Source organism: Coregonus lavaretus (genome assembly GCF_964263955.1).
Source record: "Coregonus lavaretus genome assembly, chromosome: 20".
Taxonomy (NCBI): domain Eukaryota; kingdom Metazoa; phylum Chordata; class Actinopteri; order Salmoniformes; family Salmonidae; genus Coregonus; species Coregonus lavaretus.
In genome coordinates this window covers 10,596,651-10,621,408 of record NC_140007.1, presented here as the reverse complement: position 1 = coordinate 10,621,408, position 24,758 = coordinate 10,596,651, and the positions used below count along the sequence as shown (strand labels likewise).

Sequence of the window (24,758 nt, the reverse complement as noted above, 5' to 3'; positions counted from 1 at the left end):
GTTACAGCCTTATTCTAAAATAGATTTTTTTTTTATTCCCCTTATCAATCTACACAAAATACCCCATAATGACAAAGCAAAAACAGGTTTTTACAATTTTTTGCAAATACATTAAAAATAATAAACTGAAATATCATATGTCCATAAGTATTCAGACCCTTTACTCAGTACTTTGTTGAAGCTCCTTTGGCAGTGATTACAGCCTCGAGTCTTCTTGGGTATGACACTACAAGCTTGGCACACCTGTATTTGGGAAGTTTCTCCCATTCTTCTCTGCAGATCCTCTCAAGCTCTGTCAGGTTGGATGGGGAGCGTCGCTGCACAGCTATTTTCAGGTCTCTCCAGAGATGTTCGATCGGGTTCAAGTCCGGGTTCTGGCTGGGCCACTCAAGGACATTCAGAAACTCTGGCTGGGGCACTCCTGCGTTGTCTTGGCTGTGTGCTTAGGGTCGTTGTCCTGTTAGAAAGTGAACCTTCGCCCCCAGTCTGAGGTCCTGAGCGCTCTTGGTTTCATCAGACCAGAGAATCTTGTTTCTCATTGTCTGAGAGTCCTTTAGGTGCCTTTTGGCAAACTCCAAGCCAGCTGTCATGTGCCTTTTACTGAGGAGTGGCTTCCGTCTGGCCACTATACCACAAAGGCCTGATTGGTGGAGTGCTGCAGAGATGGTTGTCCTTCTGGAAGATTCTCCCATCTCCACAGAGGAACTCTGGAGCTCTGTCAGAGTGACCATCGGGTTCTTGGTTACCTCCCTGACCAAGGCCCTTCTCCCCCGATTGCTCAGTTTGGCTGGGCGGCCAGATCTAGGAAGAGTCTTGGTGGTTCCAAACTTCTTCCATTTAAGAATGATGGAGGCCACTGTGTTCTTGGGGACCTTCAATGCTGCAGACATTTTTTGGTACCCTTCCCCAGATCTGTGCCTTGACACAATCCTGTCTCGGAGCTCTACGGACAATTCCTTTGAACTCATGGCTTGGCTTTTGCTCTGACATGCACTTTCAACTGTGGGACCTTATATAGACAGGTGTGTGCCTTTCCAAATCATGTCCAATCAATTGAATTTACCACAGGTGGACTCCAATCAAGTTGTAGAAATATCTCAAGGATGATCAATGGAAACAGGATGCACCTAAGCTCAATTTCGAGTCTCATAGCGAAGGGTCTGAATGCTTATGTAAATAAGGTATTTATGTTCTTAATGTTTTATAAATGTGCAAAAATGTCTAAAAACCTGTTTGCACTGTATGATCTCACATGGTACTGTTCTGTACCTTTTAGGGTACATTTGCGGATAATCTAGTATAATGTTACATTTTTGTACCCAATATTTGGAATATAAAGGTACAATCGTAGGAGGCGTGGCTTGGTGGGGGCGTGGCTTTCAGGTTATTTTTGGCCACCCATGAGTGAAAGTGGTGTACCAGTTTAAGTTGTCTATAATTATGTTAATTAATGTTTGAGAGTGTCTGCTGCCAGGTCTGAAGTCTTTATAAATGCTTACATAAGAGCATGTGACAATATAGAGCTGTAATTAATATTTTAGTGACATTAACCCAACACTGAGCAAACTAGTCTTGGCTTAATGATTAAGGTGTTGATGTGACAGTTGCTGGATCCATGTTTGAGTCCCAGTGGGAGCTACCTCCATGAATTTGCTACACTGGTGTCAGAAGTGGGATGGCGGAGAGGCATGAACATGTGAGGGACTTGGTATAGAGAAGAGGTACATTTTTGTCACTTAAAAGGAACAAACGGCTTTGTCACTGTGGTACTCTAAAAAGGCACATTTGTACGAACTGCAAGGATACAATTATATACCTATAACTTATAGTACAATGGATGTATCTTACAGGGCACCACTACAGTGACAAGCATTTGTACCCCTTTAAGTACAATTCAGTACCTTTTTTTAGTTTAAGTAAAGTAGAAATTATTGTAATCAAGTCAACTACATAGGTGTTGTTCACTCAGCAGAAAGACTGTCTGTAACAGATGAAACATCAAACAGATGGGCCTTACTTTGCAGGAGAGGAGAGGGAGAGAGAGAAAAAAATGACTACAAGGAATCAAAAAATCTTGCTTTGCCTTTCTTTTTTTTAAACACTCCTGTGAGAGCAAGTCAACCATTTCATCCCATTTCTCCTCAATAAAGACTCAATGATTCAGTAAACCACATTTTAATATATATGAATGGGATTGAGGCAGTCAAACAGGGCCAAATCATCTGGAATGGGAGATAGTTTTATGAATGAACCAGGGAGATAGCACTGACCACAGTATAAACCTGACCTTTATCCCCAGGGTGATTCCTTTAGGAGCGTCACCATAGGTCAGGAAAGCCTATATACTTTTTTACATGATGGATATGGATGGTACACTGTTGGAATTAATAAGGATGAGTAAGCTACTATGCTTCTTCTGGTACTGTATGCATTGAATGGAACATACAGTCCTGTTACATGCTTGGCTTGACAGTGTTATGCTGCAGTCTATTCATATACAATACCGTACATGTTTCAGTCATGCCATTTTATCTCTATAGAATATGACGAAATTGCATAACTAACCCATTGAGGTGTGTGTGTGTGTGTGTGTGTGTAAGAGAGAGAGAGAGGGAGGGAGAGAGAGAGAGAGAGAGAGAGAGAGAGAGAGAGAGAGAGAGAGAGAGAGAGAGAACTGCCACATGTACCCAATTCACATTATACGGCAGCCCCTTACTCTGTACTGCACCACCGCATGAGAACCGCGACGATCGAGCGAATAGAGAGCGTTAAATGGGAAAAACACTGGGCCACAGTGGGAAGGAGCACTTTCGCTCACAAATGCCGGAAGATCTATCTTTAAATAACCAAGGATGTGATGATGACACCTACTAGCATCACAGTCGACGTGCATGAATTAAAGCCCGAACCGTACGAGTCCATCCATGCCAAGTCTAACTGCCGCATCGTCTGTAGATTTACTTAATGTTGGCACCAACACAAACATATTTCGTAATAGATTATCATGCTGCTGCACAAATATGATCTCTCGCATTAATCAGCGATTATAGATTGACGTGGTGGTACGCTACAATGTGAACAGAGTACACTGCATGAGGCAAAGGCAAACCTACATGAACATCTCATAGTACCTGATTTCCTATTTGATCTATAATACTTGATAGTATGACATTCACATACCTTTCTGCCTGGTTGATGTCGCGTTGTCAAGTACGGGATGGATTCAGCTTTCTATATGCGATAATAAAGCACAATTGTCGTTTTTCCTCGCCGGACTGACTGTCGTTTTATTGCGTGAAAGTCTCTTTCCACGAGTTCACGTTATCAGAACGAATCCCAGCGGGCAAATTGTGTTATCAATAACCGGGGAACCATGGAACGTGAGTCGCGCGCTGGGTTGGGGGAGGGAGCTGTCTCCTTCCCAGTGCTGAATTGACGTCACGGAGTTGCAAGCTACCCACAAGGGGGCACGAATACCGCCCCCACACAATTGTACAGTGGTTTCCATCTTTTCAGCAACGTTTCATAAACTGTCTTCGAGTCATGTGAGTTCCACTGACTACTCTGTTCTTCGTTTGAGAGGATGCCTTTGGAAATGTTTTGCACACACAATTGATGGTTTAAATACGGTACGGTAACGTGGGGTAACTAGCCCACCGTAAGAACAATGTCCAATTGCTGACACAAAAAAAATAAAGTTTGGTAAAACATTTGGTATATGGATGATGGTCATGCTTAGGAAAACAAACTATGAAGACAAATAAGTGGCTGCAGTTTACACTTTTTAAATCAAATAATATCAAATAACTTGCCCCCCCCCCGAAGATTAGTGTGTTAAAAAAAATGTTTTTTATGTGTTGAGTGATTAACTAAATTAACTACTGATTAAGCTAAAGTCTAAGTATCAAATATTGAAATAAAATGCCACTGTACATCTCACTATTAATACCCTCACTATGATGAGGTTTTAATGTAAGGTCCCTCTTTTCATTTTCCTGTCAAATCATGTCCACATGATCCTAAAATATCTAAAAAAAATGACTATGTAACTCAATTAAGTTATTTGTAGACGATTTGGATATGATTTGGAAAATGCTAATTTAGGTATAATTGACTTGAATTGGATCTAATTTATTTAGATTATATATATTTAATGAATGGAGTGTACATATATATATATATAGGGGAGAACAAGTATTTGATACACTGCCGATTTTGCAGGTTTTCCTACTTACAGAGCATGTAGAGGTCTGTAATTTTTATCATAGGTACACTTCAACTGTGAAGACGGAATCTAAAACAAAAATCCAGAAAATCACATTGTATGATTTTTAAGTAATTAATTTGCATTTTATTGCATGACATAAGTATTTGATCACCTACCAACCAGTAAGAATTCCGGCTCTCACAGACCTGTTAGTTTTTCTTTAAGAAGCCCTCCTGTTCTCCACTCATTACCTGTATTAACTGCACCTGTTTGTACTCGTTACCTGTATAAAAGACACCTGTCCACACACTCAATCAAACAGACTCTAACCTCTCCACAATGGCCAAGACCAGAGAGCTGTGTAAGGACATCAGAGATAAAATGGTAGACCTGCACAAGGCTGGGATGGGCTACAGGACAATAAGCAAGTAGCTTGGTGAGAAGGCAACAACTGTTGGCGCAATTATTAGAGAATGGAAGAAGTTCAAGATGACGGTCAATCACCCTCGGTCTGGGGCTCCATGCAAGATCTCACCTCGTGGGGCATCAATGATCATGAGGAGGTGAGGGATCAGTCCAGAACTACACGGCAGGACCTGGTCAATGACCTGTAGAGAGCTTGGACCACAGTCTCAAAGAAAACCATTAGTAACACACTACGCCGTCATGGATTAAAATCCTGCAGCGCACGTAAGGTCCCCCTGCTCAAGCCAGCGCATGTCCAGGCCCGTCTGAAGTTTGCCAATGACCATCTGGATGATCCAGAGGAGGAATGGGAGAAGGTCATGTGGTCTGATGAGACAAAAATAGAGCTTTTTGGTCTAAACTCCACTCGCCGTGTTTGGAGGAAGAAGAAGGATGAGTACAACCCCAAGAACACCATCCCAACCGTGAAGCATGGAGGTGGAAACATCATTCTTTGGGGATGCTTTTCTGCAAAGGGGACAGGACGACTGCACCGTATTGAGGGGAGGATGGATGGGGCCATGTATCGCATGATCTTGGCCAACAACCTCCTTCCCTCAGTAAGAGCATTGAAGATGGGTTCGTGGCTGGGTCTTCCAGCATGACAACGACCAGAAACACACAGCCAGGGCAACTAAGGAGTGGCTCCGTAAGAAGCATCTCAAGGTCCTGGAGTGGCCTAGCCAGTCTCCAGACCTGAACCCAATAGAAAATCTTTGGAGGGAGCTGAAAGTCCATATTGCCCAGCGACAGCCCCGAAACCTGAAGGATCTGGAGAAGGTCTGTATGGAGGAGTGGGCCAAAATCCCTGCTGCAGTGTGTGCAAACCTGGTCAAGACCTACAGGAAACGTATGATCTCTGTAATTGCAAACAAAGGTTTCTGTACCAAATATTAAGTTCTGCTTTTCTGATGTATCAAATACTTATGTCATGCAATAAAATGCAAATTAATTTCTTAAAAATCATACAATGTGACTTTCTGGATTTTTGTTGTAGATTCCGTGTCTCACAGTTGAAGTGTACATATGATAAAAATTACAGACCTCTACATGCTTTGTAAGTAGGAAAACCTGCAAAATCGGCAGTGTATCAAATACTTGTTCTCCCCACTGTATATATATATATATATATATATATATATATATATATATATATATACAGTACCAGTCAAAAGTTTGGACACACCTACTCATTCAAGGGTTTTTCTTTATTTTTACTATGTTCTACATTGTAGAATAATAGTGAAGACATCAAAACTATGAAATAACACATATGGAATCATGTAGTAACCAAAAAAGTGTTATATTTTACATTTGAGATTCTTCAAATAGCCACCCTTTGCCTTGATGACAGCTTTGTACACTCTTGGCATTCTCTCAACCAGCTTCATGAGGTAGTCACCTGGAATACATTTCAATTAACAGGTGTCTTCTTAAAAGTTTATTTGTGGAATTTCTTTCCTTCTTAATGCGTTTGAGCCAATCAGTTGTGTTGTGACAAGGTAGGGAGGTATACAGAAGATGGCCCTATTTGGTAAAAGACCAAGTCCATATTATGGCAAGAACAGCTCAAATAAGCAAAGAGAAACGACAGTTCATCATTACTTTAAGACATGAAGGTCAGTCAATCCGGAAAATGTCAAGAACTTTGAAGGTTTCTTCAAGTGCAGTCGCAAAAACCATCAAGCGCTATGATGAAACTAGCTCTCATGAGGACCGCCACAGGAATGGAAGACCCAGAGTTACCTCTGCTGCAGAGTTCATTAGAGTTACCAGTCTCAGAAATTGCAGCCCAAATAAATGCTTCACAAAGTTCAAGTTTCAGACACATCTCAACATCAACTGTTCAGAGGAGACTATGTGAATCAGGCCTTCATGGTCGAACAGCTGCAAAGAAACCACTACTAAAGGACACCAATAAGAAGAAGAGACTTACTTGGGCCAAGAAACACGAGCAATGGACATTAGACTGGTGGAAATGTGTCCTTTGGTCTGTACTCAAAATTGGAGATTTTTGGTTCCAACTGCCGTGTCTTGTGAGACGTGATATGTGTGAACGGATTATCTCTGCATGTGTATTTCCCACCGTAAAGTGCTGCATCAGATGACCTGGCCTCCACAATCCCCCGACCTCAACCCAACTGAGATTATTTGGGATGAGTCGGACCTCAGAGTGAAGGAAAAGCAGCCAACAAGTGCTCAACATATGTGGGAACTCCTACAAGACTGTTGGAAAAGCATTCCAGGTAAAGCTGGTTGAGAGAATGCCAAGAGTGTGCAAAGTTGTCATCAAGGTAAAGGGTGGGTATTTGAAGAATCTCAAATATAAAATATATTTTGATTTGTTTAACACTTTTTTGGTTACTACATGATTCCATATGTGTTATTTCATCGTTTTGATGTCTTCACTATTATTCTACAATGTAAAAAATTGTAAAAATAAAGAAAAACCCTGGAATGAGTAGGTGTGTCCAACTTTTAACTGGTAGTGTACATATACAGTGGGGAGAACAAGTATTTGATACACTGCCGATGTTGCAGGTTATCCTACTTACAAAGCATGTAGATGTCTGTAATTTTTATCATAGGTACACTTCAACTGTGAGAGACGGAATCTACAACAAAAATCCAGAAAATCACATTGTATGATTTTTAAGTAATTAATTTGCATTTTATTGCGTGACATAAGTATTTGATCACCTACCAACCAGTAAGAATTCCGGCTCTCACAGACCTGTTAGTTTTTCTTTAAGAAGCCCTCCTGTTCTCCACTCATTACCTGTATTAACTGCACCTGTTTGAACTCGTTACCTGTATAAATGACACCTGTCCACACACTCAATCAAACAGACTCTAACCTCTCCACAATGGCCAAGAACAGAGAGTTGTGTAAGGACATCAGGGATAAAATTGTAGACCTGCACAAGGCTGGGATGGGCTACAGGACAATAGGCAAGCAGCTTGGTGAGAAGGCAACAACTGTTGGCGCAATTATTAGAAAATGGAAGAAGTTCAAGATGACGGTCAATCACCCTCGGTCTGGGGCTCCATGCAAGATCTCACCTCGTGGGGCATCAATGATCATGAGGAAGGTGAGGGATCAGCCCAGAACTACACGGCAGGACCTGGTCAATGACCTGAAGAGAGCTGTGACCACAGTCTCAAAGAAAACCATTAGTAACACACTACGCCGTCATGGATTAAAATCCTGCAGCGCACGCAAGGTCCCCCTGCTCAAGCCAGCGCATGTCCAGGCCCGTCTGAAGTTTGCCAATGACCATCTGGATGATCCAGAGGAGGAATGGGAGAAGGTCATGTGGTCTGATGAGACAAAAATAGAGCTTTTTGGTCTAAACTCCACTCGCCGTGTTTGGAGGAAGAAGAAGGATGAGTACAACCCCAAGAACACCATCCCAACCGTGAAGCATGGAGGTGGAAACATCATTCTTTGGGGATGCTTTTCTGCAAAGGGGACAGGACGATTGCACCATATTGAGGGGAGGATGGATGGGGCCATGTATCGCGAGATCTTGGCCAACAACCTCCTTCCCTCAGTAAGAGCATTGAAGATGGGTCGTGGCTGGGTCTTCCAGCATGACAACGACCCGAAACACACAGCCAGGGCAACTAAGGAGTGGCTCCGTAAGAAGCATCTCAAGGTCCTGGAGTGGCCTAGCCAGTCTCCAGACCTGAACCCAATAGAAAATCTTTGGAGGAAGCTGAAAGTCCATATTGCCCAGCGACAGCCCCGAAACCTGAAGAATCTGGAGAAGATCTGTATGGAGGAGTGGGCCAAAATCCCTGCTGCAGTGTATGCAAACCTGGTCAAGACCTACAGGAAACGTATGATCTCTGTAATTGCAAACAAAGGTTTCTGTACCAAATATTAAGTTCTGCTTTTCTGATGTATCAAATACTTATGTCATGCAATAAAATGCAAATTATTACTTAAAAATCATACAATGTGATTTTCTGGATTTTTGTTGTAGATTCCGTGTCTCACAGTTGAAGTGTACATATGATAAAAATTACAGACCTCTACATGCTTTGTAAGTAGGAAAACCTGCAAAATCGGCAGTGTATCAAATACTTGTTCTCCCCACTGTATATAACTTTTTCTAAATTACGAAATATTAGATCAACATACCCCACGTTTCCCTATAGTGTTTGGTTCATCCAGGCCATGTAACAAGCAGCATCAGTGTGAACCACAGTATGTGAGCGGAGTTGAGCGGTTGGAAATCCTGCTCATTTCTCATGGAGCGGTGCTTGTGCACTGCACCGGCGCTCCACGTCCTTTCCAACCCGCTCTGTGCTCACAGGAAATAAAACTGCTCCAAATTCGCTCCATTCTTTAAAATCACAATTCAACCAACACCCATCTATTTTTTTGACTACCTGGACCTACCATTTGGTTTTGAAGTATTGAAAACAAAGCATATGATTTGAATGAAAAGTATTTGAATAAACATGAAAAGGTGAATGTAAGAAGTGCACATCATTTCGAATAGGCTACAGTTTACAGTGGGGGAAAAAAGTATTTAGTCAGCCACCAATTGTGCAAGTTCTCCCACTTAAAAAGATGAGAGAGGCCTGTAATTTTCATCATAGGTACACGTCAACTATGACAGACATATTGAGAGAAAACAAAAATCCAGAAAATCACATTGTAGGATTTTTAATGAATTGATTTGCAAATTATGGTGGAAAATAAGTATTTGGTCATCTACAAACAAGCAAGATTTCTGGCTCTCACAGACCTGTAACTTCTTCTTTAAGAGGCTCCTCTGTCCTCCACTTGTTACCTGTATTAATGGCACCTGTTTGAACTTGTTATCAGTATAAAAGACACCTGTCCACAACCTCAAACAGTCACACTCCAAACTCCACTATGGCCAAGACCAAAGAGCTGTCAAAGGACACCAGAAACAAAAATGTAGACCTGCACCAGGCTGGGAAGACTGAATCTGCAATAGGTAAGCAGCTTGGTTTGAAGAAATCAACTGTGGGAGCAATTATTAGGAAATGGAAGACATACAAGACCACTGATAATCTCCCTCGATCTGGGGCTCCACGCAAGATCTCACCCCGTGGGGTCAAAATGATCACAAGAACGTTGAGCAAAAATCCCAGAACCACACGGGGGGACCTAGTGAATGACCTGCAGAGAGCTGGGACCAAAGTAACAAAGCCTACCATCAGTAACACACTACGCCGCCAGGGACTCAAATCCTGCAGTGGCAGACGTGTCCCCCTGCTTAAGCCAGTACATGTCCAGGCCCGTCTGAAGTTTGCTAGAGTGCATTTGGATGATCCAGAAGAGGATTGGGAGAATGTCATATGGTCAGATGAAACCAAAATAGAACTTTTTGGTAAAAACTCAACTCGTCGTGTTTGGAGGACAAAGAATGCTGAGTTGCATCCAAAGAACACCATACCTACTGTGAAGCATGGGGGTGGAAACATCATGCTTTGGGGCTGTTTTTCTGCAAAGGGACCAGGACGACTGATCTGTGTAAAGGAAAGAATGAATGGGGCCATGTATCGTGAGATTTTGAGTGAAAACCTCCTTCCATCAGCAAGGGCATTGAAGATTAAACGTGGCTGGGTCTTTCAGCATGACAATGATCCCAAACACACCGCCCGGGCAACGAAGGAGTGGCTTCGTAAGAAGCATTTCAAGGTCCTGGAGTGGCCTAGCCAGTCTCCAGATCTCAACCCCATAGAAAATCTTTGGAGGGAGTTGAAAGTCCGTGTTGCCCAGCGACAGCCCCAAAACATCACTGCTCTAGAGGAGATCTGCATGGAGGAATGGGCCAAAATACCAGCAACAGTGTGTGAAAACCTTGTGAAGACTTACAGAAAACGTTTGACCTGTGTCATTGCCAACAAAGGGTATATAACAAAGTATTGAGAAACTTTTGTTATTGACCAAATACTTATTTTCCACCATAATTTGCAAATAAATTCATAAAAAATCCTACAATGTGATTTTTCTGGATTTTTTTTTCTCATTTTGTCTGTCATAGTTGACGTGTACCTATGATGCAAATTGCAGGCCTCTCTCATCTTTTTAAGTGGGAGAACTTGCACAATTGGTGGCTGACTAAATACTTTTTTTCCCCACTGTATATTAAACAGCATATAAACACTAAATAGGTCAGAAGCCAGACAGGGAGCCTAAGAAGGCACGAAAATGAATTATTTAGGCTATATTATTTATATTATTTCAAGGCTATAGTCTACAAAGAAATACATTGTGAAGCATTTGCAAGTGTGACAATAGGCTGGTAGGGACATAAAGCGCTCAGCATTTAAACAATATTTATTTGTATGAAATCATTATAGTCTATACATTTCGCATATAAGCTGTGACTTACTTAAAATGAAATACAAATGAAACGAAAAAGGAACATTATTGCCTTTGAATTTATTTTTAGAATATATTTTTAGAAACACGAGTTTGGTGTGTCTGTGGCTTCAGGCTCATGCAATGGTGCCTGGAGAGCAGGCCAGCAGCGGGGATGAGAAACACTTGCATAGCCACTGGGGATGCTAAACATCCTTTCGGCCATTCTTGGCAGGTTGGGCAGATATGCAGAGTTTTTTTATATATATAGGTAGACCTAAAGGTTTTTAGGCAAAATAACCCAATCAAAACGGAAAGCTTCTTGAACGTGGGAATATGCCAGGCCTATTGGGCCAAAATCAATTATGGCCTATTGTATAGATTGTAGAACAAAAATGAACGAAACGTTTAAGAGATCAGATTTTTAGTTTATAAATACTTTGTTACAATGACACACTTAGTTATCTACCCACCTCGTTCCTTTCTTTTAGCATGTGCATGTAGTACACCATTATGCTTTCAGGACACGTGTCTTTTCACAGTCCATTATGATTATTTAGTTGTGGACTCTACATCACCCCACTCCCTCTCTTGTTCTTGGTCCTCATCTTTGTAAGTCACCTTGATTTTGCACCTGTGTGTTTTATCAGTTTCTTTTTGAAAATATTTAGCCAACTCCATGACAGTAGCTAAAGCTAGGGGCTATAGCAGCACACAAGTAGACTACAAATGCATGCTGGGCCGGGCATGCCTGAGCTCGTGAAGTGAGCGTTACTGGAGCGAAATTGGAGCGGCATTGTTACAGGTGTCAAGCTTATGGTCAAGAAGTGTGTAGGAGGGAGGTTCCTAGGTGTGAGAAGTGTGCAGAAGGGCATGAGACAAAGGGATGTGTAGCATTGGGGAAAGTAGTGGTACAGTGGGGAGAACAAGTATTTGATACACTGCCGATTTTGCAGGTTTTCCTACTTACAAAGCATGTAGAGGTCAGTAATTTTTATCATAGGTACACTTCAAATGTGAGAGACGGAATCTAAAACAAAAACCCAGAAAATCACATTGTATGATTTTTAAGTAATTAATTTGCATTTTATTGCATGACATAAGTATTTGATACATCAGAAAAGCAGAACTTAATATTTGGTACAGAAACCTTTGTTTGCAATTACAGAGATCATACGTTTCCTGTAGGTCTTGACCAGGTTTGCACACACTGCAGCAGGGATTTTGGCCCACTCCTCCATACAGACCTTCTCCAGATCCTTCAGGTTTCGGGGCTGTCGCTGGGCAATATGGACCTTCAGCTCCCTCCAAAGATTTTCTATTGGGTTCAGGTCTGGAGACTGGCTAGGCCACTCCAGGACCTTGAGATGCTTCTTACGGAGCCACTCCTTAGTTGCCCTGGCTGTGTGTTTCGGGTCGTTGTCATGCTGGAAGACCCAGCCACGACCCATCTTCAATGCTCTTACTGAGGGAAGGAGGTTGTTGGCCAAGATCTCGCGATACATGACCCCATCCATCCTCCCCTCAATACGGTGCAGTCATCCTGTCCCCTTTGCAGAAAAGCATCCCCAAAGAATGATGTTTCCACCGCCATACTTCACGGTTGGGATGGTGATCTTGGGGTTGTACTCATCCTTCTTCTTCCTCCAAACATGGCGAGTGGAGTTTAGACCAAAAAGCTCTATTTTTGTCTCATCAGACCACATGACCTTCTCCCATTCCTCCTCTGGATCATCCAGATGGTCATTGGCAAACTTCAGACGGGCCTGGACATGCGCTGGCTTGAGCAGGGGGACCTTGTGTGCGCTGCAGGATTTTAATCCATGACGGCGTAGTGTGTTACTAATGGTTTTCTTTGAGACTGTGGTCCCAGCTCTCTTCAGGTCATTGACCAGGTCCTGCCGTGTAGTTCTGGGCTGATCCCTCACCTTCCTCATGATCATTGATGCCCCACGAGGTGAGATCTTGCATGGAGCCCCAGACCGAGGGTGATTGACCGTCATCTTGAACTTCTTCCATTTTCTAATAATTGCGCCAACAGTTGTTGCCTTCTCACCAAGCTGCTTGCCTATTGTCCTGTAGCCCATCCCAGCCTTGTGCAGGTCTACAATTGTATCCCTGATGTCCTTACACAGCTCTCTGGTCTTGGCCATTGTGGAGAGGTTGGAGTCTGTTTGATTGAGTGTGTGGACAGGTGTCTTTTATACAGGTAACGAGTTCAAACAGGTGCAGTTAATACAGGTAATGAGTGGAGAACAGGAGGGCTTCTTAAAGAAAAACTAACAGGTCTGTGAGAGCTGGAATTCTTGCTGGTTGGTAGGTGATCAAATACTTATGTCATGCAATAAAATGCAAATGAATTACTTAAAAATCATACAATGTGATTTTCTGGATTTTTGTTTTAGATTCCGTCTCTCACAGTTGAAGTGTACCTATGATAAAAATTACAGACCTCTACATGCTTTGTAAGTAGGAAAACCTGCAAAATCGGCAGTGTATCAAATACTTGTTCTCCCCACTGTATGTGTTAATTGTAGGGGTGCCCATGGGGCTGGGGATCAGAAATGTCCCATGCGAAAGAGGCAGGTTGAGGTTTCCAGGGTTAGAGTAGGGCAGAAGTTGTCATATGCTGAGACAGTGAAGAAAGTAGAGGAAGATGGGTCAAGGGGGAGGGATCCTGAGAGGAGTGGTGTGAGTAGTAGATCTGTACCAGTACAGAGGGATAAACCAACAAGTGATATATGTTTCAGTAAGATTGGATTTGGGGCATTTCAAACAATGGTTATCAACTGTACTGCAGGGATGGAAGGTAAGTCGCAGAAAATAGAGGTTGTGGTGGCAGCTGCAGAGAGGTATTTGGGAGTGCGAGACTTGACATCAGAAGAGTTACAGGGTGTGTTAAGTGGCGGTGTCCCATCCTTTCAGGCTGTTGGCCTGAAGTAGGACTAAATAGATTAAAATAGTGGAGTATGGTATTTAAAAATATATATATATATGTTTTGTGAGTGTAGTGTTAGATGGTAGGGTATTAGTATTATTATTATTATTATTATTTTGCAATTGTATTTTGTATTATTATTTTTAAAGCAAAGTATAAGGGGGTTATACTCCAGTCTAGTAGATGGCGGTAATGCAACATTTATTAGATGCCAACCGCCGTTAAACCTCATCGAAGAAGAAGAAGAAATTGGAGCGTGCGAGAAGGCCGACGCTCCCGCCTTTGGGAATCTTGTTCCGCGCTCCAGTCAAATTGGGATCGCTCCACTCCACCTACATACTCTGGTGTGAACAGAAGTTGGATGTAATGCTGCTATTTATCCGGTAGATGACAGCAGCGTATGCACAATTGGGCGTATGCACCAAAGTAAGTCCGCGTTGTGGAAATTCTCTGTATTGTGCAGGCCTCCGTAGTTTATTAAACTTTCCTGACTGACACTGACCTGTGTTTTGAAGCTGCTGGAAACGTAGTTACATTTTACAGGAAATGAAAGGTATTTAACAACAGCTACATGGATAACTGAGTAGTTGTATTTTGTAAATCTCGGTCTAGCTTGCTAGCTAAGTAGCCTGGCTAAATTGCCAATCATAACTAAGTTAGCTGTCGTTTATGACTAGCTAGCAATCTCGCTAATTTAGCTAGCGGCTGCATGTGATGGCTGAATGTTGAGCTACTAGCTAAATGTGATGTGTCTTTTTCAGGAGGAATGTGGTTATGATGTGTTCTTTGGCTCTGTTCCCCCCTCCGCTGCCCGGCGATGGAGAGACTTCTCACTACGACGAGTCCAACACAGATCCAGCCGTCAGGTTTGGGGTGGGTGGGCTATCGTATCAATGTCCATCCTACGAATGTTACTAGTCACCACTAGCTACAGCGTAATTTACTGAGTTGCCACAAACTGTCTGTCACTGCATTGCTTGGATGATTAATGTTATCACCTAATATTAGGCAAAGGTGTGTGGTGAGAGCGAGAGATACAGTATGTATAATGTTAAATGTGTTTCCATTTACTGTAGGATTCGCCTGCTCTGAATCTGTACTTCCCACGAGAGTTACTGAAGCCTCATAGCCGGCCAGAGAGCAGCAGCAAGGCAGCCTTTAGGGACCACTGTGAGACACTGTACACAAGGAGTGCAGGGGCTTGGTGTGTCACGCACGCACGCACGCACGCACAACACACACAACACACACAGTCCATTCCAAAGCCCTGTTCACTAATCCCCACCTCTGTGTCTGTCTGCTAGGCGTGATGCAGGCCTCTCTGGACTCCTAAATGAGATCGCCAACTCCAGTGCAGAGGGTGAGTGCCATGTTGTCATAATTCTTTCACTGTCATGAAAGTATTACAAGCAGCGTGTTCTATCAATCAAGAGTTTGTATCTTTAAAGACGATCTGAAACATTTTTCCACGGTTAAGGTCATTTTGATAACCAAATGTGACAAAGAAGCATGTTCCTACCCTTAAAACTGCTGGAAAATGAATTTGTTAAAATATTTACATTTTGCCTCAGCTGACTGCTGTGTGCCACCATCTTCATGACGTATCGTCAATGACATCACTTGAATGGTTAGTTTGACAGGCAGCCCAGATTACATTGCATGTTAGTAGCATCATTGAGAATGTATTTATTTTGACAACAATAAAAACATAGGAAAATAAGTGCCATTTTAGAAGGCTATTCTGTTAGAAACTAGCCAGGTAACATGGCATGATAAATTGACTGTGCAAGGTGGGCTTTCATAGCTAGCCCAAAACCACACCAAGCTCAGCTATCATTGATGGATATTTTGCTATCTAGTGACGTTAGCAGAACGGCTTGCTACAGTGATTTCACTATGGACATTGGCAGCATCATTTGTTAAGTCTCAAAACTACCTGCAATTGATTTAATAGGAGTGGACACTGTTAACAACCCTACATATCTGTAGCTAACTCTTTCAGAACAGACACCTAGCTAGCTAGCTAACTACAGTGGCTTGCAGTATCCCCCCCACCCATTATTTTTACTATTTTGTTGCCTTACAACCTGGAATTAAAATTGTTTTTTTGGGGGTTTGTATCATTTGATTTACACAACATGCCTACCACTTTGAAGATGCAATTTTTTTTATTGTGAAACAAACAAGAAATAAGATTAAAAAACTTTTTAAAAACTTGAGCGTGCATAACTATTCACCCCCCCAAAGTCAATATTTTGTAGAGCCACCTTTTGCACAATTACAGCTGCAAATCTTTTGGTATGTCTCTATAAGTTTGGCACATCTAGCCACTGGGACTTTTGCCCATTCTTCAAGGCAAAACTGCTCCAGCTCCTTCAAGTTGGATGGGTTCCGCTGGTGTACAGCAATCTTTAAGTCATACCACAGATTCTCAATTGGATTGACTAGGCCATTCCAAGACATTTAAATGTTTCCCCTTAAACCACTTGAGTGTTGCTTTAGCAGTATGCTTAGGGTCATTGTCCTGCTGGAAGGTGAACCTCCGTCCCAGTCTTAAATCTTTGGAAGACTGAAACAGGTTTCCCTCAAGAATTTCCCTGTATTTAGCACCATCCATCGTTCCTTCAATTCTGACCAGTTTCCCAGTCCCTGCCGATGGAAAAACATCCCTACAGCATGATGCAGCCACCACCATGCTTCACTGTGGGGATGGTGTTCTCGGAGCCAGACATAGCGTTTTCCTTGATGGCCCAAAAGCTCAATTTTAGTCTTATCTGACCAGAGTACCTTCTTCCATATGTTTGGGGAGTCTCCCACATGCCTTTTGGCAAACACCAAATGTGTGTGCTTATTTTTTTCTTTAAGCAATGGCTTTTTTCTGGCCACTCTTCCTTAAAGCCCAGCTCTGTGGAGTGTACGGCTTAAAGTGGTCCTATGGACACAGCTCCTTCAGGGTTGTCTTTGGTCTCTGTTGCCTCTCTGATTAATGCCCTCCTTGCCTGGTCCGTGAGTTTTGGTGGGCAGGTATGTTGTGGTGCCAAATTATTTCTTTTTGTAATAATTGATTTAATGGTTCTCCGTGGGATGTTCAAAGTTTCTGATATTTTTTTATAACCCAACCCTGATCTGTACTTCTCCACAACTTTGTCCCTAACCTGTTTGGAGAGCTCATTGGTCTTCATGGTGCCGCTTGCTTGGTGGTGCCCCTTGCTTAGTGGTGTTGCAGACTCTGGGGCCTTTCAGAACAGCTGTATATATACTGAGATCATGTGACAGATCATGTGACACTTAGATTGCACACAGGTGGACTTTATTTCACTAATTATGTGACTTCCGAAGGTAATTGGTTGCACCAGATCTTATTTAGGGGCATCATAGCAAAGGGGTGAATACATATGCACGCACCACTTTTCCGTTATTTATTATTTTGAATTTTTTAAAAGAAGTTATATTTTTTATTTCACTTCACCAATTTGGACTATTTTGTGTATGTCCATGACATGAAATCCAAATAAAAATCAATTTAAATTACAGGCTGTAATGCAACAAAATAGGAAAAAACGCCAAGGGGGATGAATACTTTTGCAAGGCACTGTAGCTTGCATTGACTGAATACTTGTTTTTCTAGCCAGCTTTTTCTAGCCCAGCTAGCTAGCTAGCCTCTCCTAGGTTTGGCGCATCTGAAGATCCTCACTACAAACCAAATTGAATACCGTTTTATGCGTAGTGTACATGATCTGCCTGCAAAAGTGACTTCATTATTGTGGGCATTACCATGCAGTTAGCTTGTTGGCTAACACAGTACGATCCGATATCCATGTCAAAACTACTGTAATGTTTAACACGGCTAGACCTTACTCGCTGAATGAACACAAAAACATGTGCAAGTGGGTTTTTGAATGGACTATAGACTCTTATTTGATTCTAGCTACCTGCTTTGTTATTGTGGACATCATGCGTTTAGCTAGCTTACCAATGTCGGGTAACAGTAGAGCCGATGCCCATGTAATGTAGCCTACAGCTGAATGTGCTCAAAAATTTACGCAAATAGATTTTCGACCGGACTATACAGGCTTGTTAACATGGTTGTGAGTATTTTATTGTTTTTCTATCTCAAATTGATTGTTTTAGCTTTTAGTTTATTCACTTCTTGATCAGTGACTTGATCCAAAAACCCATGAGTAAAGTAGGCGTGCGGATGCTCTACCATTCCCATGATGTTGTTTGATTATGGCTGCATCTCTCTAAGCTTGTGCTAGGTGCAGGAAAACCTTAAAATATGATGTTCTAAAAGCATTTTCATAGCATCACGTTCAACAAGGTTACCTAACATCGAAATGTAAAACAATGTTTTAGGTTGAGTTGAGCGTTTGTTCCACTTTAATTGTGTGTGTTCCCAGTGCCCAAGTGGCTAGGGGTGAGCTCGAGCTGTCTCCTGGCCTTGCTACGGTGGGTTTCCTCCTTCCACAGCTCTCTGTTTCCTCACCTCACAGTAAGTGGCCCAGAGTCAGTCATTTAACATGACTAATACTCAGGCAGTACTAATCGGACAATACAGAACTTGCCAGGGTGTGTTGGATTCTGCAGGCTTCTCTGGCAAATGTAGTCATATAGGGCCACAAGGACCCAGGTTCAAACCCAGTCAAAGGCCTACATATGATATTAGAATGAGTGGTGTAAACATTGAGATCCTATAATGTAATCCCATGGGTGTAAATACATCAATCCCTGGATGTCCACTCTTAGGCTACGTTTACACTGGCAGCCGTATTCAGATCTTTTTTTCCACTAATTGGTCTTTTGACCAATTGCATCAGATCTTTTCACATCAGATCTTTTTCAGAGCTGATTGATCAAAAGACCAATTAGTGGAGAAAAAGATCAGAATTGGGCTGCCTGTGTAAACGCAGCATTACATATCCAGCTGCTGACATACAGACTAAAACAGATGTAACGTTGTCTTCAGTTGAGCAGAGAGGAAATGACCGCCGAGTTCTCCCAAGTGCTGGACTGGTAAGACCACCTTTTAGTTGATGAATCCCCAATCGGATCCTTAAATATACCCTCTCTTATGTTCTGTATGTCCTTGTCAAATATGAGGTATTTGTTTACTTTAGGGTATATGCTCACAAAGGCATACTCTCTGAAATCATGGCTGAAGTAGGATATGTATCTGGAATTGTCCTCCTGTTCTTGCTCCCTGTGTCTCAGGTCGGACTGTGCAGTGCGGAGCTTTGCCTGGCACCCACACGCACAGAAGTGTGCTGTGGCCCTTTTAGACGACTCCATCAAGATCTACAACACCAAGAGGTAAGTCTGTTGCAATGGTGCTCTCTGTGTGTCATTGACTATCAAACTCTACGGGCCGGTTTCCCGGTTTCGGATGAAACCTATGTCCTCAAAATCATATTCAGTCAGACCAACCTAGTGCAGTGTTAAACTATGGCACCGTTCCTACATTGTTTACGTACGGTTTGTGAGCACAATATTGTCCCTTTTCTCTGCCTCTGCCTTTCTCTCCCTCAGTGCTACTACTCCCACCCTAAAGCACCGTCTGCAGCGCAGTGTGGCGGCTCTGCAGTGGAAGCCTTTGTGTGCGTCTGCCCTGGCTGTCGCCTGTCACAACTGCCTGCTTGTCTGGCACGTGGACCCCACCTCACTCTCTACCAGGTACGCACACACACACACACACACGTGTACATTAGAGAGTCATTTCTATGTCTTTAATGTTCTTTGTCTCCCTCCCACAGGCCCTCCTCTGGCTGTGCCCAGGTCCTGTCCCACCCAGGCCACTCCCCCGTCACGTCCATCGCATGGTCACCTAACGGAACTCTCCTGGTGTCGGCCTCTCCCAGGGACACTGCCATGCTGGTATGAACCGTCTCAGTCCACACACAGCCTCTACTCTACTGCTGCTCAGCTGGGAAAGTATTTTACCGGGATGTTGTAAGGTCTTTTTGACTCTGGCTGTCTGTCTCTCTCTTTCTCATCGTCTCCTTCTCTCTCTGTCAGGTGTGGGACGTAGCTGTTGAGAGCTGTGTGCCTCTCCACCGTGTGGGAGGGGGAGGAGTCACGTACCTGTCCTGGTCTCCCGATGGCAGTCGCGTGCTGGCAGCTACACCCTCCTCCCTCTTCAGGTCAGAGACGGTAGTGCAGGAGAGCTTCACGTAGTGTTGGTCTGCTTGATATTACTGTATGTGTGTGTTATTTACGTGTTTGTGTTGCTGCAGGGTTTGGGAAACCAGGATGTGGACTTGCGAGCGGTGGCCTAGTCTGAAGGGACGCTGTCAGGTGAGATACCTGGTCTCTCTGTGTGTGTGTGTGTGTGTGTGTGTGTGTGTGTGTTTGTCTGGCTAACTGTCTCTCTGTAACTGTCTAGTCTGGCTGTTGGAGTCCTGATGGGAGTCGGCTGCTCTTCAGTGTGCAAGGAGAGACTGTCATCTATGCCCTGACTTTCACTGACACCCCAGGTACACACACACACACAATTCCATGTATAATATGAAGCACACCAACCTTCTACAGTTGTTTCACACTGTGCTGTGTGCTTGCATTGTTTGTTTTGATGTGTTAGTTTTCCATTCTGTCCACTAGGGATGCCCTTAAGGATGTCAGGAGGGCCAAAGGCAGCAACAGTGGTGGCCGACCTGTCTGAGACCACCTTAAATACACCAGACGGAGATATCACGTAAGGAAAGGCCTGGGATAACTAGTCATTTACATGAACTAGTTGTTGATTTATCATTACAGATTGGCTTATTGTGTGTGTCTGTGTGTCAGGGTCGGAGGAGAGATCCAGTCATTGGCGTGGGATCCGAGAGGAGAGCGTCTAGCCGTGCTTGTCAAAGGTCAGGCTTGTTCTCTCATCTCCTCTTTCTCCAAGTTGGGAATTGTGTGTTTGGACATCTTCTCTCCTCCACTCACTTCCTCCCTCATAACTGTTCCATCAGGAGATGCTGAAGCAGGCCGCCCTGCCATGATCGCAGTGTTCAAGACTCAAATCAACCGCGCATTTAAGCTTCTGCCATGGTATGTGCTCTAGTATATTACATTGCCAGGAGGGTGTCTCAGTGTATCTCGGTGGTAATCAGTTGTGTATATCTGTATGTCAGTGGTAATGACTGTCTGTGTGTGTGTCAGTGGTTTTGTCCAGGGGGAGGCCGGGACAGAGCCCAGACTGATGCAGTTTAACCCCAACTACCAGCGTGGAGCCCAGCTCACTGTGGTCAGTCTCTCTACAAACTCTGCTCTTTACATTCACGGGCCTCCAGTCATTTAGATGTTGCCTCACAGTGCTGCTTAAACTGATCTTAATAAAGCTATAGTTCACTGATAAACTAGAAATGTTAAGCGGTTTTCAAACCTCAAAAGTCATTTATGCCTCAATCCCATTTGAATGGAATAGATGGGCAATGAGACTTCAACATAAAATGGTACATGGTCTACATACTAATCATTCCCTTTTACATGGCTGTTGATGTACGGTAGTTACTGTAAGTCGCTTTGGATAAAAGCGTCTGCTAAATGGCATAATATATTATACACCAGTGAATAAAGCACGAGGTCTAGTGAGGCATACCTAAATCCATCCCAGTGACTGTAGTGATGTTGTCTCTCTCCACAGTGTTGGTCCAATGGGAAGATTACCCACGTGCCTTTCTACTTTATGAGTGCTGGGGCTCCCCAGCCCGGCCTGGGAGGCAGCCCACCTCTCCCCCTGTCCCAGGGCAGACCAGCCGGTTACAACAACCAGACTCTCTACACAGAACTCATCTCCTGACCACACACCCACACATACACACACTCAAACTAACACAGAAACCATATTTCAGTACAATTTTATAATTTTTTGAACACTTTGTAAATAAATGTGCACGAAGTGTTACGCAAATTGAGAATGATTGTGTCTTTTTGAATTCCTAGTCCAAGACATGGCAAGGGGGTTGGTGGAATGGGGTTAAGATCTAGGCATTTTGCATTTTTGCAAAATAGATAAATAAGGTGGTTTGGAGTGTCTTTAATGGAGATTTTCATTAGACTTAAATAATCTCCATGTTCTAAGGCAGGGTTTCCCAACTGGAGATTCTTTAAGTAAGTCTAATGAAAATCTCCATTAAAGACACACTCCAAACTCCCAATCCCCTTATTTACCTGTTTTGCAAGAATGGGCTGAATTTGATTGGCATCAGGCAGATGCTGCAGATTGGACGGCGATACATTCATGCTGCGAACAGCCCGTCCATCTCATCCCAAAGATGCTCTATTGGGTTGAGTTCTGGGGACTCATTGTCATGTTCCAGATAGTGTTTTTCCTCTCCTCAATTGTTCACTGTTGGTGATCGCGTGCCCACTGGTGCCCCTTCTTGTTTTTAGCTGATAGGAGTGGAACCCGGTGTGGTCGTCTGCTGAAATAGCCCATCCGTGACAAGGATCGATGAATTGTGCGTTCCGAGATGCCGTTCTGCACACTGTTGTACTGCGCCGTTATTTGTCTGTTTGTGACCCGCCTTTTAGCTTGCACGATTCTTGCCATTCTCCTTCGACCTCTCTCATCAACGAGCTGTTTTCACCCACAGGACTGCCGCTGACTGGATGTTTTTTGTTTGTCGTACCATTATCGGTAATCCCTAGATACTGTCGTACGTGAAAAGCCCAAGAGGGAGGCCGTTTCTGAGATACTGGATCCGGCACGCCTTAGGTCACTTGTTTTGCCCATTTTAACATTCAATCGAACAGTAACTGAATGCCCTGATGCTTGTCTGCTTTAGCCACCGGCCACATGTCTCACTGTCTGTAGGAGCGATCATTTTTTGTGAATGGGGTTGACCTAATAAACTGGCCGTTGAGAGTATATGATCGTATACAAATGGAAGCAAGGTTTGAAATGATTCTGTTTTTGTCATAATGCATCTGTTTGGGCTTCTTGCGGTCAATTTGCAGTCTACAAATTATTTATAATTATGTTCCGGCCCCCTGACCATTAGCTCAAGAAAAAATCGTCCCGCGGCTGAATCTAGTTGATGATCCCTGTCTAAGGTAATTAAGTCTACTGTATATTCTCTTAATCTATGCTTATCTTGGCAATACTGTTTTCAATCTTTAAAAAACTATCTGGCATTAATGGTATAGCTTTGCTTTCGGTCAGGAATAATCGAAAAGATGTAGGTCAACATAGATGATATTTGTGATTGTCAATGTAGGTTTGTAATAAGAATAATTTCCCTTTAAATAAGAATATATCACTGTATAGTCTTCAGTCTAATTTTTATTGCTCAGCAGAAAGATACGGAGAGGTACAGAGAGAAGGAAGGTATAGTGGAGAAAGGACACAACGACAAAAGCAGGTCACAAAAACGCTGACAAACACCTATGTGAACATGTCTTGAAGCATCATTAAGACGTTACTGTTAATGTACAAAATACTTCACAATTCCATTCAGCACATTTTCTTTATTTATGCCTACTAATTAAAACAAACAGAAGCCAACCATGCCCGGCCCAACCCTGAAACCGGTGAATGATTACAGACAGTACTTTCATTCCTGTGTTATGAGATTTTCTCACAGCTAAACACACACTCAACCGCAGTCTCGCATTCACACATACTCACACACACATGCCATGCACTCACAAACATTAAAAAAAGGTAACTGAGCTCCCAAGAAATACAACTATAACAAAAACATTAAAGTATACAGACCTTGGGTTCAGTTACCCAAATAAAAGTTATTCAACCCCCCTTTGCCATTTTTGTACTTATTCAAAAGAAACACAATTAAAAATCAACTTCATTGTTACTTGGTTTTTCCTTTTTATTTCCAATTTACATCAATTAAAAGTGTAACAAAATAAAAACAAACAAATGATCATAATAAAATTAATAATAACAACAACAAAAATTACACACCCTCACACACACAGAGACAAGCCACCCTGGTTGTTTTGGGTGGCTCTCCTTGGAGTCCCGTGATTCTATTTGTGGGGCATGGACTCCATAGGAGAATACCCAGAAGCCCCTTGGTTCACTGCCTTGCCTGGCTGCACTGGTCCTCCAGGGTGGAGTGTGTGTGTGGTGTGAGGCTAGTGGGAATTGGGGGGGGGGGGTTGGGGGAACAATGACAGAAACTGAATTCTAGAACTCATAGCACCTTCTGAAGACAGCAACCCAAAGCAAAGATAGCTATTCAGCGGCAGTTCCACCCGAAAGCTAATTTTGGTCAGCTCAAGATTTAAGGTCAACGTTTTCACTTTGTTTTTCAGCGTGAGGTAGCTTTAAACAATCAGGATGACTACAACAAAACTGATTTATTTCCCCCAATTTTATTAGAACATTTTGGTTGTTTGAGAACTGAGTAAGACATTTTCCACTAATGGGCAATCAAGGGGTAAAGGACAATGAAAAATGCATCCCAAATGAAACCTCACTTTCCAAAAAGTGTTGGTGTGCATGTAGACATGTACACACATACTGTGGGAATATATATAAAATCATCTGGTAGTTTATAAACACAGACTTTTACAACAATAGAACCAAGGATTTATAATACACAGTAAAAGTTTTGCTCCTGGTTTTCATGGTAAAAATCTTTTGGAGCACCTTATAATTACTGAAAATATGTTTTGGTCTACATTGATTCAAAATGGCGTATTTGTAGCTAGGTCGGAGAGGGAGTGGGAGGTTCTAGGTGTTCTGTAGTGGGAGGGGCTTGTGTTGTTCTTATGGTGAAGCCCCCCCAGTCCTACTGTACCTCATCTATGGCCCTTTAAAGTTGAGACAATAAATAAGTGACATCGAGTCA

The 24,758-nt window shown here is 42.8% G+C and overlaps 1 protein-coding gene across 5 annotated transcripts; it reads left to right on the top strand.

Moving 5' to 3' along the window:
- The first annotated feature begins 14,428 nt into the window (after window positions 1–14,428).
- Window positions 14,429–21,855, top strand: LOC311147914 (aladin-like). Of its 5 annotated transcripts, none has more exons than XM_084184755.1 (17): window positions 14,429–14,512; window positions 14,721–14,832; window positions 15,036–15,129; window positions 15,264–15,319; window positions 18,360–18,451; window positions 18,803–18,972; window positions 19,171–19,269; window positions 19,486–19,629; window positions 19,710–19,830; window positions 19,972–20,096; window positions 20,190–20,250; window positions 20,339–20,429; window positions 20,554–20,647; window positions 20,740–20,807; window positions 20,910–20,988; window positions 21,100–21,184; window positions 21,584–21,855. In XM_084184755.1, the coding sequence occupies exons 6-17, from the start codon at window positions 18,941–18,943 to the stop codon at window positions 21,737–21,739; spliced, it is 1,155 nt and encodes a 384-aa protein (XP_084040881.1). In that variant the 5' UTR covers window positions 14,429–14,512; window positions 14,721–14,832; window positions 15,036–15,129; window positions 15,264–15,319; window positions 18,360–18,451; window positions 18,803–18,940; the 3' UTR covers window positions 21,740–21,855. The 5 variants fall into 5 exon arrangements, with proteins under 5 accessions (XP_084040881.1, XP_084040878.1, XP_084040879.1 ...); XM_084184752.1 differs by having other exon boundaries at window positions 15,036–15,163; window positions 18,926–18,972; XM_084184754.1 differs by having other exon boundaries at window positions 14,431–14,512; window positions 15,036–15,163; window positions 18,360–18,408.
- The last annotated feature ends 2,903 nt before the right edge of the window (window positions 21,856–24,758 follow it).

Coding starts and splice junctions, on each gene's coding strand:
- LOC311147914 (XM_084184752.1), top strand. CDS start 14,734: ATGATGTGTTCTTTGGCTCTGTTCCCCCCTCCGCTGCCCGGCGATGGA. Junction 19,630..19,709: donor CCCACCTCACTCTCTACCAG/GTACGCACACAC, acceptor TCCCTCCCACAG/GCCCTCCTCTGGCTGTGCCC. Junction 19,831..19,971: donor CCAGGGACACTGCCATGCTG/GTATGAACCGTC, acceptor TCTCTCTGTCAG/GTGTGGGACGTAGCTGTTGA.